At 42.2% G+C, this 18266-nt stretch overlaps 1 protein-coding gene across 1 annotated transcript in view; it reads right to left on the minus strand.

Annotated features, from left to right (window-relative positions):
* Nucleotides 1–1605: 1605 nt before the first annotated feature.
* LOC144798472 (short-chain dehydrogenase/reductase family 42E member 1-like) overlaps nt 1606–18266 on the minus strand; it is a 29635-nt gene continuing 12974 nt past the window's right edge. The window contains exons 2-3 of the mRNA XM_078669370.1: nt 9487–9588; nt 1606–8571 (exon numbers count right to left, since the gene is read on the minus strand). Coding sequence (XP_078525496.1) covers nt 7431–8571; nt 9487–9554 — 1209 coding nt within the window. The 5' untranslated portion in view covers nt 9555–9588 and the 3' untranslated portion in view covers nt 1606–7430. The remainder of the gene's footprint in view (nt 8572–9486; nt 9589–18266) is intronic.

Genomic DNA, 18266 nt, shown 5'->3' on the forward strand with positions numbered 1-18266 from the left:
ACATAGATGCTTTTCATTAAAGTTCTGTTGGCTTATAAGCATCTGTTTTGTGTAAGGTGATGGATAATTTCTCTTAAAAAAAAAAAAAGAAAGTGATTTTTTCCTGCATATCTTTGCTTCAAAATGTTCTTCTCCTTATCCGATTTTGATTCTTTGCATGTGAATTTTAAATATAGAATTTTCTTCAGCATTACTTATAAATACCTAGAATTGGTTAGTTCCTTTGCATCTTTGAGTTATTCTTTGTACTGCCAGTAAAGATATCGTAATTCATCCTATTGTTGCTTTTCCACGTATTCTAAGGCAAACACTTCTTCTCTGGAAGCACTTCAGGCATTCCTGTATTGAAGTGTAAAGATTTACCCATGACAATTAAAACAAATGTGGCAGACAACAGAATGCAAAGTGGAAGTTACTAGTACATACACCTGGATTTCCTACTTGGTATCATGCATTATTATGGAGCTCACTTTCTAAATGGTAGAAGTTGGTTCCTGGGTCTTGACGTCTTAGATAGCTAATCTTTACACAAACATGCGTGAAGGTTTTTTCAATGCTTTATTCAGCAAAGCACAAGAGACTTGTGTTTTTGTGCCACCCTCAAGGAAGTGCTTAGAGAGTACTTTTCACTGAATGTTCTCCGGGGGGGGGGGGGGGGGTCAACCCATTATAAGGTGGAATCTATTCTTTAACAATACATAGAGAGCCAACCTCCGTTATCTGTCCTTAAGAGTCTTAGAAGGCAAAGTCTTACAAATGTTGCAACAAAAAGCTTTTTGAGTGGGGTCCAGACAAATATACTGATGATGAGGATCATCCGAGTTCCTCTTTGTCTCCAATGTGAGCAGGACAGAGAGATCTTTTCTCTTTCTCATCCACAGTGTCCGTTTGTGACAGGCAGCAGGCTCCTTGGCCAGTTATGAAGAGAAGCATCTCAGAAATTCCATAAAAGAACTCACAGTTTGTTGACAACTAAAGTTAGACCTGGTTGAAATTCAGGAAGAATAAAAATTGATTTGAGATGTAACCAGAATAACGTCACAGACAGTTCAGAGCAGAGCTCCTCAGAGGAACTCCCTCAAACAAGACGTGCAGTGGATCTGAGCAATAGTGTCATTTAGAGCAAGTAGAGAGCTCAGCACTTCCACCTCCTTGTCTGAAGTTAAGGTTGTTTCAAATGAGGTGGGTGTGCTACTAAACACCCATTAATGTTGGGCCTCAGGATATTTTAATATTGTTTATTGGTATTTAAAGTTACTGGTGATTCACAACCTGACAATGGGGAAGGATTAATACATGTGAATCTATGAACAGTTCAGTGTTGGAAAATGTGAAGTTCTGCTAGTGGTGGTAAAAAATACTTATAACTAAATGGTATGTCTGTCTTAAAGCCCAATGCTGTGATCCACTTTCTTCTTGAAAAAACATCAGCACCATCTTTACTACGTATGTAAAGTTAACTGAAATAATTAAATGCACATAGAGGGATGTGTAAAACTCAAGAGGCCACAGCCCTGCAGTTGAGTAGTGTGAACATTTCTCATTCCATAAGGAGAGCATATACTTCAAAAGAAAGCTGGCATCACATAGAACACTGACAGCACATCAGAAAATAAGCTTTATTGCATTTGATTTCATGACACTTGTTTATAATGTTACCCATAACCACATAGTTATAACATTTCTTATTGCATAAAATAAAGCAATACATTAGTAATATGTTAATCAGGTACAACATTTTTATGTCATATCAATAGCAGTGATTCATGTACTGAAAGGCAAAGCATAACATGTAAACAAGGATCCACACCTCAACCAATTTTCTTAGCTTGCGAAATGTTTCAGAACACTATGTTCAGTCACATGTTCCATCAAAGTTTCATGATGGCCAGTATATATTTGTTGTGCTAAGTAAATCTACAGCAAATCCATGCTGTTCATTTTTTCCTGTGAGCAATAACCCTAAATATTGGAATTATTAGTAGAATAACATCATCACATTATGCAACACATGTTTTGTTCACAGACCTTTAGAAGTAGCTGTGTATAGTATGCACGTGAGTCAAAGCTTAAAACTTATGGTTCCAGTTCATATTGTGGTTATTGCCCTAACAGCAGTCAATCACAACCAAGGAAAATAAGTTGATATTTAATTACATTCCAACACTATTACCTTTCCTTTTACGAAGCAGTAATTAAGAACATAATAATCAAGTTACAGAACATAATTGATTTTATTAGTTGTGGCGACATTCAAATAAATACTTTTACACACCTGTGTGACATAACATCATCACATTACGCAACACATGTTTTGTTCACAGACTTTTAGAAGTAGCTGTGTATAGTATGCATGTGAGTCAAAGCTTAAAACTTATGGTTCCAGTTCATATTGTGGTTATTGCCTTATCAGTCAATCACAACCAAGGAAAATAAGTTGATGTTTAATTATATTCCAACACTATTACCTTTCCTTTTATGAAGCAGTAATTAAGAACATATTAATCAAGTTACAGAACATAATTGATTTTATTAGTTGTGGCGACATTCAAATAAATACTTTTACACACCTGTGTTAAAAATACTCAACACATTGGATTTGAATCATGGACATTTAAACTTATTCAGGAATACATACTGCCAGGGCCCACATATCCCCATTATGAACTGCATCAAGATACCATTGGCATGATCCTGGAGGTTCAATGAACATTGAAAAATCAACTAAATCTGCAAAGCAGAACTCGAAACTAAAAGTTTCATGGCACCTGTAATATGTTGGAAAACCGTTAAGTTCAAACCTAGGGAGAGAAGAGAAAGGCATGAAGAGAGAAACAGCCCATGGTAAAGTGAAGAGGGGGACAAAAGTACCAGGCAGCATAGATCAGTGGCTTTACAATACACAGACCCGATAGTTAAATTGAGACGGTAACGTAATCCTTTGGTCAATTTAAGTGAAGACATGATCTTGCACTAGTGTTATCCCAGAATTCTAGTCCACCGAAACCCACCAAAGAAGTTGGCAAAAATGTAAGTTGCATCTGGCGGTAGCAGATTTCTGCGAGGAATAATGATGTGGGGTAAACATCACATTCAGCAATATGCTTTTTGAAGGTATAATAGGCATTATACATAGTAAAAAATGTCTTACATGTTATCTTTTTTTTCCGAAGAAAGCCAATGTAGAACCATGAGGGTTGGTGCAATACGGTCATAAAGCTACATCATTCAGATCAGAAAGGCTACTGAATTTTGTACACTTTGGAGCTTCTAAATAAATTTCTTCGGCTGCCTATGTAGATCAAATTTGAATATTCTAGACCTGAAGTCCAATGACAACAGTCGGAGAGTGAACCACATCTGTTAGCAAGCACTGTTGACAATAGCTTTGTCATCATTTTATGATCATCAACCTCTGCTGGGCTAAACCCGCCAACCTACAATATCAATATTATGACAAAGATTGGACTGCAGAGGATGAAAGCCTTTTTTTGATCCAACCACAATTTTTCAGGACCTCCTTTTTCTTATAATTCTCTCCTGACTCTGTTCTGCTTCCTACAGTTGTATCTCTGAGTAGGAGGAAGATGTCAGGTGCCACCCAGGACTTCACCCATATGCAGGAAGTTTGCCCACCAGGAATATGTCTGCTTTTCATTTCCAGTTTCTTAACCACTAGTCAGACTGACTCAAAGGGCTAGTTAACCAGACTCAAAGCAGGCTGATAAGTCTACATCCTTTATTAGCAAAGCCTACCTTTACAGATACAACCATCATCATACAACGCAACATTTTAAAATCTGTGATCAACCAAAGAGGGCAATCCTTTCACAGAAGCAAACCATTTTGAAGTTTCCTAGAATTAGAAAAGGTCATAACATTAAAAACTATATAACTTCAAAGTCTGCCTCAGAAATCACTGTAAAAGTAGGTGAGCATACATGAAGAACTCAAAAGAGAAATTAAGCTACAATGAGATGCATGAAATGCGGGAATGGGAGATCAAGCCCATCGGTGAAAGGCTGTCACATCACCCAATAGGTAGAAGGCGTGACATAATGATGGCATCACCATGTGTGAACAATCCCATCAGTGTGTAACTATTTCACATATGCTGGAACCCAAATAAAGCACATATAATGTAGTTTTTATATTCAACACAAAGCCTGTGACAAAAAATATTTCTAGGTCCCCGTTAGAAATGTACAAATGCACTGCAGGGTGTGGATTACCATCTGCATGCAAAATATGTATCAAAAACCTTCACAGCACACTGAGAAAAATAGTTTAAGGTAAAAGAGTACAACACATTAAAGCTCTTTCTCTGTATTTCCAGAGAGAAAACGTGGTTATATGCACAATAACGGCCTTTTAACTTGTGTGCTGTTGCATTCAAGGAGAGACTTTTACTTTACATTTCCTACTATGTAAACATTGTCCAGGATTGGACTGGCCTATAAGGCAACGAGGCAGTGCCCACTGTGCTGGTCTGACAGGCCGGTGTGTGGGCCAGATTTTTTGCTGTTTGTTAGCCTCTTTTATGGTCTGCTGGACCGTTTTTTACTGTTGATTTCCATGAAATTCGAAACAAACATTTCCTGCAACAAGCTCAAATACATGCAGTTTTTCATACCTTGCAAAACACCTATGCAACGTGTCTTTACAAGTTCAAAACTGCCCAAATATGTAATCATGGGCCACTTTTTTAGCTATATAATTCACTAATGGGGCCTACTCTTATTTTTGTCCTGTGGACTATTTTTTGTCTCAGTCTGACCCTGTCTTTGTCTCTATTGCGCAATATATTTCTAGTACAAGTATACCTGAAGGCGTTGTAAAGGACGCAACAATATGGGGATCTCAATGTGCTTCTACCACGTCAGTTCCTACACCAGTACATACCAATGAGGAGCACCCAGACGATTTTGTGCTTAATGACATTCTATACGGATTTAAGAAGTGACCCGAAATTAGCTACATATGTCCCTTTTAATAAGCACTATTAATGTTGAAATTGAGCTGCAATAAATGTTTATCTCAAAGGAAATTTAGTCTATGTAAACATCTACAGCATAGAATACCAGGAATAAAAATGTGGCATTACAAGGCAAGAGCTTAATCTTAAATTAATATAGTGGCCATTTCTATTGTTGTAGATCAATTACTCTGTTACTGAATCAATTAAATGTAGCTATTTAAATACTGTCTGGAGAAAAAAAAACTGTTTATAATTTTCTTTAATTGTTTGGGTTTTCAGTTTGAAACACATGTAATGTCTATCTTTTCAGATTGTATTTGGCATGGCATATTACTGTACATTCCTCTGTTATACTGTAAAAGAATATTCACAGATGCCTAGCAAATATAAGGGATAAAGTACCACCTGATGTACATTATAAGGATATTGCAAGTCACTGAGGAGTTCTATAACCATATAGAGGAATGAGGCCAAAGGCTGAGTTCCTTTATAGCGTTATGGAACTCTGGGGTAACTTTCAGTATCCTTATTATGCACCTGAGGGGGTACTTTATTCCGTATAATACAAGGTCACACCATAACCATTCCCACAAACCAATTAAAACCTTGGTGTGTAGCTCTTTCATATGAAAGAGCAAGCATGTTTGTAAACATGAAGAATAAAACTAGAACTTCTAGTGCAAAATTAAACACATCAAAAACCGGTTTGATATTTGTTGCAAACAGATAAATTCAATCCAAGTCAGTTTAACAATAAAAATGCTGGACTACCCCAGCATGTGTAGAAACACATAGAAAGGGTCTAGCTTGTCTCTATTTAAGGAGAGCAAAACTAAGCATAAATAGTCATATTCCCTCTGCTTGTCATTGTAAGTTATTAAAATAGAGCCGAACAAAGAAAAGCAACTTTCTGTTTTTGCTGCTGGAAACAGCTGCTTCGATTACGCTATTTGACCTGATCTGCCTTTCACAACAGCTGCTGGCTCTGGAAGCCGGCATTGTGACCTCAGAACTCAAATGGAATAAGGGCCACTGGAATAATGTGATTGTGTGGCTGCAACGTGTTTTGCATAATTAGTGATTTGCCACTTAATAAATCATCTGCTGCATAATCTGCAGATTTTAACAAAAAATTAATTGTTTCTGCTTCAAACGGCTCAAAGTCAGCAACAGATGTTGCTGCACATTAGAAGGCCCTTTATAAAGGTTGATTTTCTGGAGCTAATTGCTATATTTAGGTATTAAACTAGTGCTAATGAGGTGCAACCTATGCCAAGGCAGTGTTGACAAGTGTAGAAATGGGAAAATAATTAATTAATATTATCATAGAATGTGCCGCATTTTACCACATCATTTGCCTTTTCTTGCCGCATAATTTAGTTAACCATGCTGCATTATTTAGCCCTCCCTGCCACACAATTGCAGTGCCATCGACTGTAATAACTTACAATAGTCGAGTTCTGACTTATTTTCTTTATAATCGCTGACTGTGTGCATCACAAGTCTCCAATTATAAAGAAATTGGAGACTGCCATTCATACAGGGATTACTCCCATATATTATACAAATATTATACTTGGGTCAGAAGAACCAGAGTTTGTTTTCTTAAATTGTAAATGCTCTAGTATTCTAATATGCTTTATAGTCCTAGCCTGAATCTAACAGTGATCAGGAAGTCTACATTTTCTCTGACCTTCTCTTCCCTGACAATGTCAAGGGTCAGAGAGTTTACATGCTCCAAGAAGCAAATAGCTTATGCCAATATCCGGGACATTAAGTTTACATGCTCTGTGAAATAAATCACTCACACACTTACACCTAGATAGGACAGCCGAGTCTCATACCCTTATGACCAACATTAAACAGTTGCAAAGGGGTTTTCATACACTCAAACATGGTCCGACGTTAGCTTCCCAAACTGGGATGCACTGGGAACCGGCCCTGCTGTGAAGTTTCCAGTATAATGAGTGACCAGGGTAACACATGTTGTCGCTGAGAAACACTAGACCCTTTAACTTTAGCTAACATAGGATGACCAAATGTTTCTCTGCAACGCAAAAAATGGTCAATTATTGAGAGTTGAACCTCCTTGACCTACCACACTGTTTTTTATAGTACCATTCAACAAAATCTTTATAATACCTCACAACAACGCCATACACAATTTTAGCACAGGCCAATTGTGTATTGTATTTGAGGAAGATAGACACTCATAAGAGTGTCAGTCAGGATGGGATGTTATGAAGTTTACAAGAAATACAACGTCATAAACAAATCCTGAATTTATAATCTGAAGTATTTCTGAATCCTTAAATTGTGTCAGCCTGGAATGGAATGGAATGAGAATTTGTAGAGCGCGATGGCTACCCAGGGGCGTCCCAGCGCCTGTAATGGCCTCATTAAAATTTATGGCCATTTCATGAAATTGACACAACTTAACTCTCAGAAAAAGTTACAATACTTTAAAATAGTGTAGAGGACTAGCAGTGGGGTTAAGTAACGACTGTTGGAGAAGCCAAGCAAGGAGTACAATGGCTAACAGTGCTACAAATATTATATTCCAAGTCACATTCTTTTGGATATTTTCAGGATCCTTCCTCCCATGTCCAAGGTGTTTGAACCATTCCACTGCTTCATGGAGGCTATAAGGTTGTGCTTGATAGCCTAGTTCCCGTTTGGCTTTCTCCATGCTGAAGTAATGGGTGACCCCCGTTTTGTACACCTCAGTGCGTGTAAGAAATGGTTGAAAGTTGTAAAAACGACTTACAAGAGAGTGAAAGATTTCTGTTAAGAATGCAAAGAAATAGACAACAGTCAAAGGTAGGCGCAACGTGGGGACACTGTAGCCCAGGCCTTCCACAAAAGGTTGGAAAAACTCAAAGTTGTTCACAGGTTTAGAATCAGAAATGAAATATGATTGGCCAGCAGCTATATGGTCCTTCTCTTCTTTCAGAGCCTCAAAGGCCAAAATATGAGCTGAAATTAGATTATCAACATGAACAAATTCTACCAAGCTGTTTGGATCACCATACACAAACTTGAAGAGCCCATTCTCCAGATAACTGACTATTCTTGGGAGATGCCTCTGTTCCCCAGGCCCATATATCCCTGCTGATCTAAGAGCACATGTGAGTAACACGGCATCCTGTCCTTGGAGCTCAGTGTTGTTGGCTTCAAGAACTTTCATCTCAGCTAAAGCCTTGGTCCGTGAGTAGTGGTCTGGATGGAGGTGTAGAGGTAGGTATGGTAGGGATTCATTTCCATTTTCAATAACTTGACCCCCAAAGACAACATTGTAGGTGCTTGTGTAAACAAGCCTTGGAACGCCTCGTAGGATGCAAGCTTGGATGACATTTGCTGTGCCTGTTAGATTCACATCCTCTATCAGACATCTGTTGAGCTGCTCTCTTCCTGACATCCCATAGGACGCAGAGTGGAACACACAGCTCACACCAGCCAGTACTTTCTCCAGTTTGGCTAGGCAGCGAACATCTCCTTCAACAAACGTCATCCCCGCCGACAATTCATGGACTGGCTTCCGTATATCAAAAAGTATGACATTAATGCCTTTTTTGTTCAGTGCAACACCCAACCTGAAAAAACAATGACTGAATATCAGTACAAGGCACAAGGGAATAATTCCCAAAGTTTACAAATCTGACATCCGCTCTATGTGCAGCAACTCCCTAATCCAGTGAGCTTTCCTGAAGAATGCCTCTGTGACTCAAATGGCACGCATAATTGGCTGAGACATGTCCACCTAATGCTAGGGTGTGATAGACCATTATTATCTTTCTTCACATCCACATCACTGTTTTTAACCCTACCCAAGAGATCCACGATTAAAATGTCCTAAGGGATATATTCCCTTGAGGCAGTTTTAATTCACTCACAAATCCATTATTTCACCCACAAAAAAACAACTCCGCTGTAATCAGGTGTCGTAGCACACCGGAGAGCTTACATTGAGTAGCTCTATTAAGTTTACACCTTGATATTGTACAGATAAATTACAATGTGTGTATTTAAATTCCCAATGCATGAAACAAATAATTGGCGTACCCTATATCCCTCTATGCAGCCGTCTTTGGATGCCAACAAGTGAATTGCCAAATGCTGGACAATTCACAATAGATGACTTGGAGAATCAAGTAGCCTTTGTACTGGGGACCGACTGATTATCATTAGGTTTCACACTTAACCCTAAAGTTCTTTATCACATTGAGCTATGAGTCAGGATCCAAAATGTACGGGTAGCCGACTCTTTGTCCACTGAAATGGCTTTGGTGGGTCCAAACAAAGCACTATTTAAATGCAATTGGAAATCAGAAATCTGAGAGAGCGATTACTCTTGGCGTTTTCAAAACTGGCACCTCCCTTTATACCATAAATGGATGTGAGCATGACTCCTGAGTAATGCAATCAATCCTCAGATTGACTATTACACAAGACGCTGCCTTCTAATTTTGAAATGTTTTTTAAATAATTGAAAAGAAAAGTACACTTACCGATGACCAAAGTACCCGCCTCCTCCGGTGATCAAGACAGTTTCTTGAACTTGTGAGACATGTGCCATGTCCTGTTATTTGGAATGTGTAAATCTACGACACCTGAAGGAAGAAAACACAAGATAGTACACTGTGAAGAAGTCTGTACAGCTTCCCCAAAAGATCCTCTGTGGGGAGTCAGAATGTAATTATGGTGCATATTGTTCTGGCAACCGTAACCACAATTATTCCACCATAGGAACCACTCTTATGAGCCAAATATCTACCTCTGAAGCTTGGAGGACCATCTGTTCATTAGTCAAACTGGAAGTGACCCATTGCAAGAAAATCATACCTCAATTGAAAAGAGGTGAGTTCCTCCAATTGAAAAGCGAGGTAGGCGGAGGTCACACAGTGCCCACCCAAAGACATACAGCCACATGCATCAAGCTGTTTTGCATTCGCAAACGGTGCGAATCGCAAAATTCGTCCGTTTGCAAATGCAAAAACCTTTTTTGGGAAGCATCATTTTTTTTCCATTTTTCGCAATTTAAGAAATCGCAATTTTTTGCAATTTCTCAAATTGCGATAGCATTTAAGAAAATGCAAATTTTTCGATTTCTTAAATGCTATGCATGATTTTTTTTTATTTGCGATTTCGCAATTAGGAAGGGGAAAATTGCCATGAAGTAAACCTTCGTGGTAATTTGCGAAAAGTTTCAAAAATGCACAAAAGTGCATTTTTGAAACTTATGTTTTACACACACACATGCCCTTAGGACATGTGTGTGAGTAAAATGTACTTATGTGACATTTCAGGGGTGCAGGGGGGGTCCTTTGGATCCCCCCTGCACCCTTGAAATTGCATTCTCATTTTGCGATGCGATTCCTTAATTGCGATTCGCAATTAAGGAACCGCAAATAAGGAAAATTAAGAAATCGCAAAAACTTTTGCGATTTCTTGATGCATAGGAATTTGCGATTCCTAAATTGCGATCCCTTAATTTTCGCAATTTAGGAATCACAAATTCCTACAATGATGCATGTGGCTGATAGAGTGGTATTTAGAAATAACTATAAGTCCGCTTAATTAACAGTCTTTCCTCTCTTGCATTTTTAACCTATTTTAAGCATGTTTTCGATTTTACTATGCCCTCCACATTAGTAGGTCACATTCAATGTTTCAAAGCTGAAATCATATCACAGAGCAGAAAGTACAGTCTCCAAATATTGCAGATAAACTGCTATACAAAATAGAATGTTTCATTTTCTTTACTTTCAACACAAAATAAAACGTTCTCATTTGAATTTCCAGTAGAAATAAAAGAATTGTAAGACAAAACATTTTATTTCTAGGAAGACTTCCTTCCTTCCTTTCACAACATCATTACATTTTTTGACATGCAATTAGCGTAATACAGTAGATAATTCATACATGTAGAAAAGTGGAATATTATGTGGATGGCTGGCTAGCTGTTAGAAATGGGGTTTCTGGTTGGCAGAGTTTGCACCCTGACCAAGAAGGAGCAACAACCCTAGTCAGGGTAAGTCACTACACAACCAAAATGATCCTGTGCTCACCCTCCGATAGCTTGGCATAAAGAAGTCAGGCTTAAGTTTAGAGGCAATGTGTAAAGTATTTGTCCAACACTTAAACAGTAAAACAGTGAAAACACCACAAAAAGACTCCACAACAATTTAGAAAATAAAGTATTATTTTATGAATAGAAAAGGACCAAACGTTGAAAAATCCAATATGTAGGAATTGAGTTATGAATTTTGAAGGCATAAATGTCAAAGTGGCCCTTAGAAGCAAATGGAGCTTAAAGGGTTTACTGGTCGTGCAGGAACGGGACAAAGTCAAGTTGAGGCTGACCACGAGGGAGTGTGGTCCAGATACGGGGACCCATTTAGGCACGCAGAACAATTGTACCTTGATTCTGGGATCACGTCGACAGGACATGATAAACCTAAGAGTACATGTTCTAGCGTTTACTTACACAGCACCTTGCCCTTTGGGCTACCTAGGGCCTTCCTTAAGCATGACTTAGGTGTAATAAAAGGGGAGTTTAAAGCTTGGCAAGTAGCTTTAAATGGCAAGTTGAAGTGGCAGTAAACTGCACCCACAGGCTCTGCAACGGAAGGCCTGAGACACAGTAAAGTGGCTATTTATGTGGGTGGCACAATCAGAGCTTCAGTTTCACTAGTAGCATTTAATGTACAGGCCCAGAGCACATGCACTTTTCTAGGGACGTATACGTATATTAAACATGCCAATTGGGGATTAACCAATTTTACCATGTTTAGGGCAGAGAGCACAAGCACTTTAGCACTGCTTAGCAATAAGAAAAACAATATCCCCAAGATGGTCCTTAGATTCACACTAATAAAGCCTTAAATCAGGCAGAGTGGCAAAGAGCAGTCACGCTTTAGTAGAGGAACATGTGTTAAGTATTTGAGAGCACCAACATGGAAGATAAGTAGTTGACACGACTCAAGTGAAACCCAACACCAATTTATAACAAGCATTTACAATGCAATAGGCCTCGCAATGACATTATTTTGAGCTATTGACATTGTAAATTACATTGTTTTTTTAATTTTGTTTTTCTTCTGTAAAACATAAAAGGCATTTACTATTGACTATTAACATTGCAAGCAACAATGCCTTTTATTTTTGTTTTTAAGACATAAGTAAAGGGCATTGGTATTTATAATGCCAATAGCTTAAACTCGCGTAACTGCGAGACCTATTGCTTGGCAAATGCTTGTTTGTTGAGCTGTTGGGGTCTGTCGCCGTCTTACCGCAGCCGCATCTTCACTTTGCATATTGCTGGAAGAATTAGCCCCCCCTGAAATTTATATTAGCCCCCCACCCTGCGAAATTGGACTCTAGTTGCGCCTCTGCCCTTAGCCAGTGTTTTGAGTATCTGCCATTTAGTGCAGTATTATCCCTCCATTTGTACACTTATGTAACATACACATGTCACTTTTTCCTCTTGTAACATATCGTTTGCCACCTCTTGTATTTTGTTTGCTCTTGATACATGCACTATTGCCTTATTTAACATAACGTTTGCTCTTGTAACATGCGGACTTGTAATTTTTCCTCATGTTGCACTACTGTTCCTATTGTGAAGCGTTACTTCTGACACCTTCGGGTGAATTCCGCGCTATATAAAAACGCATAAAATAAAAAAATAAATAGATAAAATACCCTCTCTACCACCTCCCTCCAGAAACCTTCCCTCTTAGCCCCAGGCTACGGCTCATATCACAGGACGTCCCAGGGATACAATAGGATACTCCCTGACCCCAGTGTTTTTGGGCCGATTAGTGTGGTTCCCAATAGCAGTTCCCCATCCGTCTACAGCCCAAAATACCTTTAGTGGAGCTTGTAGAAGCCGGTGCAGTCCTGGGATTTGCTCACTCAGTGCGGCGCTCAGCAGCAGGTTGTGAACCAGCGGCCGCCGCGGCTCCGGGAAATTGGTGCAGACAAATGGGTCTAGGTCATCGAGGTACTGAACCCGGCAGGGGGCTGTCATGGCGGCTAGAGGCTACCGGAGTTGTGACTAGTTTTTTAGTTACTACTACTGCGGTGTGCAGCTCTGTAAGGGATTACATTTACTGCCCCGGGTTTACAAGGGGAAAGAAATCTGCCACCCTTATTAGCATGCGAATGGGACGAGTACGAGTCCCTGCCAAACTCCGGAGATTCAACTAAAGTTGTAGTCTGAACATGGAGATCTTGGCATTGTCTTCAGCCGGCGGCTATCCCGGAAGTAAGGAAGGAGGGCGGAGGGGTTCTGAAGAGGAAGAAAGCCCAACTATAGGAGGGGAGAGTGTTGGAGGAGGGGCGTATAGTTTTGAGGCGAATGTGCAGTTAGCAACTGGGTAAACCAGTATAATCCCCAAAAATTGAAAACCAACCCCCTTTACACAAACAACCAAAAACATAAAAGCCTGAAAATGAAGGAAGGAAGAAGGTTGCAATGGGCGAAGGGGTGGGAGAGAACACTGGGGGAGAGGGTTTCCACGACCTTGCTTACCCGGAAGCTCTTGCCCGGCCGGCCAATCCGCTCGCGGCCGACCGGAAGTCCCGCCTCCCGAGGTCCGCGAGCTGCGAGCTACCGGCGCATGGAGCGCCCTGACGTCCGGGGTAGCCCGGGTCCCCAAGAGGGGGCCGGGGAAAAGGAGGAGTGTGGCGCCTGTTGCGGGGCTCCTCTGACCTGAGGGAGCCCCGATTTAGAGGATGAGACGCGCCGCGCGGAGCCCCGCCGGAAGAGCGCAGTCGGTGAGTGGGGCCCAGGGCTGATGTGAAGTGCGTGCGTGCCTGTGTGTATGCCTGGGGGGGGTGGGGAGGTGGGAGTGTGTGCGCGCGTGTGTGCGCGAAGGAAAGTGTGTGCGCATGCGTGACTGTATGTGATTGAGAGAGAATGCGAGGTAAGGGATAGTGTGCCTGTATGTGTGCCGTATGCCTGCGTGTGCATGCGCGCGCCTGTGTGTGTGTGTGTGTGTGTGCGTGCGTGCATGCAGAGGGGTGGGGGCTGTCTGTGTCTGTGTGAGAGCCAGGGCTTGCACCACGCATGCGCAGCTATCAGACGCTCGCTCCCGAGGTGAAATCCGACCTCGTCAAAGCGCGCGTCTGGTAGCTGTCCACTCTCCTAAATACGGGCAGCATAAGTTGGCGAGATGATGCATTCATGCTTCGCATGAATGCAACATCAGCTCGCCCTAAAAATAGAGTGTATTTTTATCTTAATTTAGACACCAAAATGAACAGATTAGCATACATACACCTGTAGTTATAGATTTTTGAAGCAATATTAAAACAATGCAGAAAAATACATAGACAAACTAACATTTCGGGCAATGGCAAATTCCACTAGTGACAGTAAGTCACCTACAGGTTGAGATACTTGGAAACCTAATAGGAATAAGTTAATGTGGGCCCCAGGATCAGGACACAACAGTCAGATCAATTTTAACCAGCCCATGAAAAAGGAGTGTAGAGTTGGTCTGACGGTCTTTGGTGCTAAATGAAAGCCACGGGTGGTGCTTTTCTTACAGCTTACACTGTGCTGCAAGAAACAAGATACAAAAAAACAATGAGTACACAGGTACTACCGATGGATGATGGTTGTAAGGTGTTTCCTGTAGATGCAGCATCGAGTGTGGGGGTCAGTTACTGGACTGATGACAAACAGGCCTTGGCAGCGGTAAGCACATCAAAATGCTTCTGGAACTTCAAGTGGTCCAGAGGAGTAACTTAGTGGCCTGAAATGTCAGGGCAAGTGAGACTACAACTTCCACAATGCACTGGACCATCTGGAATTTGGCGATCCCTCTGTGGCTCCTGATTGCCAGAGATTCTTTTGATACGTTAAGTGTTTTTACCTGCAGGTTGCAGTGGACTAGTGCCACAAGTCCAGGTGATACTGAGGGTGCTTCTGGCTTCCACAAGGTTCCCTCTCTACAAGAGTGTCATGTTTTATCCAAGGACAAGGGTCATTTACTCCGTTCCAAGTCTGTTGCCTTAGGGACAAAGTATCCCTCTTTTGCTTTGTGCTGGTGGGCAAAGTCCTGTTGTCTGTGACACAGGTCTCCTCTTGGTCCTTCTTTGAAGTAAGTTATTCAGATCTGAGGATCTAGTGTCAGGGGTCCCTTAAATCCTAGCTTTAGGGGAGCTACGGGTGTTGAAGGTAGTAGAAAATAGGCAGCCAATCCCTGCATCTAGTCTTCCCCTAAGGGACCATATTGGGTGGAGTAGGTTCCCTTTTCTTCCCAGAACCCACTATTTCTGACTCTCCTAAAGACGACAAAATAAAATTTTAGGTGTACAGATCAGGCTGCCCACCTGCGGATGTAAACTGCATGCATAAATATTTTCTCACCTTGCCTGGGTGCAAGCATGCCTGGGGCAAGGGGAAGGCTGTTTCCTCATCAGGGGGACAGCCCAGATGCATATCAGAGTCACTGTAGCCTTTGGAGCTCACCGTTCTGATGTAACAATTCACTAGCTTGCTGGGGAGGAGGGTGGTGATACCGCCTTCCTGCCCACCCATTGTTTCTGACCCCTGGGAGTGATCACACTGCGAGGTAAGAGGTCAGAAGCCTGTCTCAGTGGCAGCAGGTGTATGAAAGCATGGGCTGGTGAGCCAGTGCACAATAAAGCTGGGGGAAACCAGGAGGCACCCTCTAGGGTGCTACCTGGTTGTATGCTGCGTCACCCAGGGTACAAGAATGATGTCAGGGGTGAGAAGGCATGTTATTTGAGAACAAACAAGACATATTTAAGTTGTACCATAATCAAGCTGCCAATCTTGATAGAGTCCCCAGGTGGCAGCCCATGTTATTCTATTGACAGCTATCACATATAGTAGTTTCCAATGAGGAACACCACTATAGGGACATATGGCTTTCACTTATATATCAACACCTTAAAAATAATGTGCTCTGCCTGAAAAGGCCAACCTTAGAGGTACCTTACATATATTACAGACAGTGCAGGTGACTCTCCCACACATGGTGAGGGCACAGTCAAGTTTTGACAATTTGCAGTGCTCCTGCAATCTGCTATGACAGGCCTGCTGTCAGTAGTTCGCATGGGTCGCCCTGGGTGGCACACGATCGTGCTGCAGCCCTGAGGACTCCTTTACCACCAATGCATTGGTACCTCTTGTACCAAATATTAGGGACTGATAAGGGGTAAAACCCTTGTCAATTGGGGTTACCAATTCACACATAACAGTTTAGGAGAAAGAGCAGTGGCATTGTTAGCAGGCTCCAGTACACCACCAGAGTCGAAAATCAGCATCTAGTAGTTCAAATGGGGGCAAAAAGTAGGGGGCAGCTGCAAATTCTCTGCTGCATTGCATGATGGAAAAGTGAAGGAATTTGCCGTAGTTACCACCGCGAATTTCTGCATCTTCCCAGCGCTAGCGCACAATGTGCTGGCTAGCGCCGATGCAGTCACTCATGCACCATGGTGCAAGGGTGCCTGTGTTGTTAGCTGAAATGTTTTTGTGCAGAAAAGGGCACCTTCCTTCACAGAAACACTCCCCTCAGTCATTTTTCTTTTTCTCTGTTGCAGCGCACAAAGAGAGAGGAAAACACGAGGAGAAATAAACATATTTGTCCTTGTTAGGCCTCACCTGAGGAGGGGCAGAAGTTGTAAAGGTGGAAATTCGTCAAAATCCATGGGTTTTGCGTCAGGTGTGGGCACATGCATGCTCCTTTCTTAGTCAACAACTATGGATTGAAAAGACCCGCAGCTAATGAACCTTTCAGGGAAATCGGACGATGAACCATATATCACCGGGCTCTGTGCCAGGGGATGTGGTCCTGATATCACCACGCCATGTGGACCCGGCAGTGTGGAGGGGGTTGGCCCTGACAGTACTGCATTATTTACTGGACTTTGGGACGCTGCCGCCACCGCCATGGGAGATTGGGCCACCCCACCTGACGGGACACAAACTTGTGTCACTCCACTGCCTTAATGTGCCACCACCAGTGCTGGAACCAGCGTGGCCGGTAATGCTGCCACCCCCATCTCTCCTTGTATTTGTGCTGCAGGGATTACTGCCAGCATCGTCAATGCTGCCATGGGCGGTGCTAAACTCTGCTGCAGCCCCTCTAACAGACTTGATTCAACATTCTCTGACCCTTCTGCGCAGCAGCGCCAGAAACTTACCTATTGTCCGTATTTACCAGGGGTTGGTCTACCACCACCACCTCACCTGAAGTGCTCGCCCACGCTTCCACTAACTTCTTCACCTTCTCTTGTTGTGTATCTTGGAAACATTTGGGGGTCCTCCTTGTGCGTTTGGACGATGGAACCTCTTGCTGTGGATTTCCTTCGACCACTTGAGTCAACGTTTTCATGGCCTAGCCCAGGTGTCTCCAACCGGTCGATCGCGAGCTACCAGTAGCTCGCCGACCCCCTAGGAGTAGCTCGACCGGCATCTATTAATAAAGCTTTCCTTCTGTGCTCCAGCATGCATTTATTAGCCCTTCGCTGTCTTTTAAGGTTGTCATTAGCGTTTGCCCGCCCTCACCAAAACCAGCTGCTCAGATTGGCTGAACTGAGCTTAGCTGGGGTGGGGCAGGCAGAGGAACATGACGTTCTTCCTGTAATCCGGCACAATGAGGAATCGCACCACCAGCCTTTTTCAGACGGGCACCACGTGGATCTTTTGATTGTGGGCGGAGTGGAGTAGCAGATCGGTAAGTGAGCCCCTTGCCTAGTATCTGCATGTTCGTCAAAAGCGTCTAAGTGCATAAAGGACCTTTGATTTTCAGGGCTGGTACAGCACTTTATAATCTGCCTGCCCTAGTAAAAGCTCTGTGGCAGAATACATTAAAATCAAAGGGCCTATCGTGCACTCCGCCGCTTTAACTGACTACACTACATTATGCTTTATATTTGACTTAGCACATTAGTCAGTGAGAGCGGCTGAGTGCGTGCAAGGCCCTCTGATTTTAGTGTTGGCTACCACCACGCTTTACTAGATGGAAAGCGCGGTGTTTACTACCCTCGCTTCCAAGTTTAGACTAGTGAAACTGATCCATTGTGTCTGTGCTCGGAGGCCGAAATTCTTGAAAAATGCAAATGCAGACATAAATTGATTTGGGTGAATCAGCAGCGCAGTGGTTATGATCATAGGATACGAGGAGCAGAGGCAGCATGGGTCATTAGCAGAGGCAGAAGTGGAGCCTTTTTAGGTCTCGCGTCAGCGAAAGACCTATTGCTGCCGGCTTGCCCGGAATGTTGGACAGGGGATGGGCACGCACTTTCC

This window comes from Lissotriton helveticus, chromosome 12 (assembly GCF_964261635.1).
Source record: "Lissotriton helveticus chromosome 12, aLisHel1.1, whole genome shotgun sequence".
NCBI lineage: Eukaryota > Metazoa > Chordata > Amphibia > Caudata > Salamandridae > Lissotriton > Lissotriton helveticus.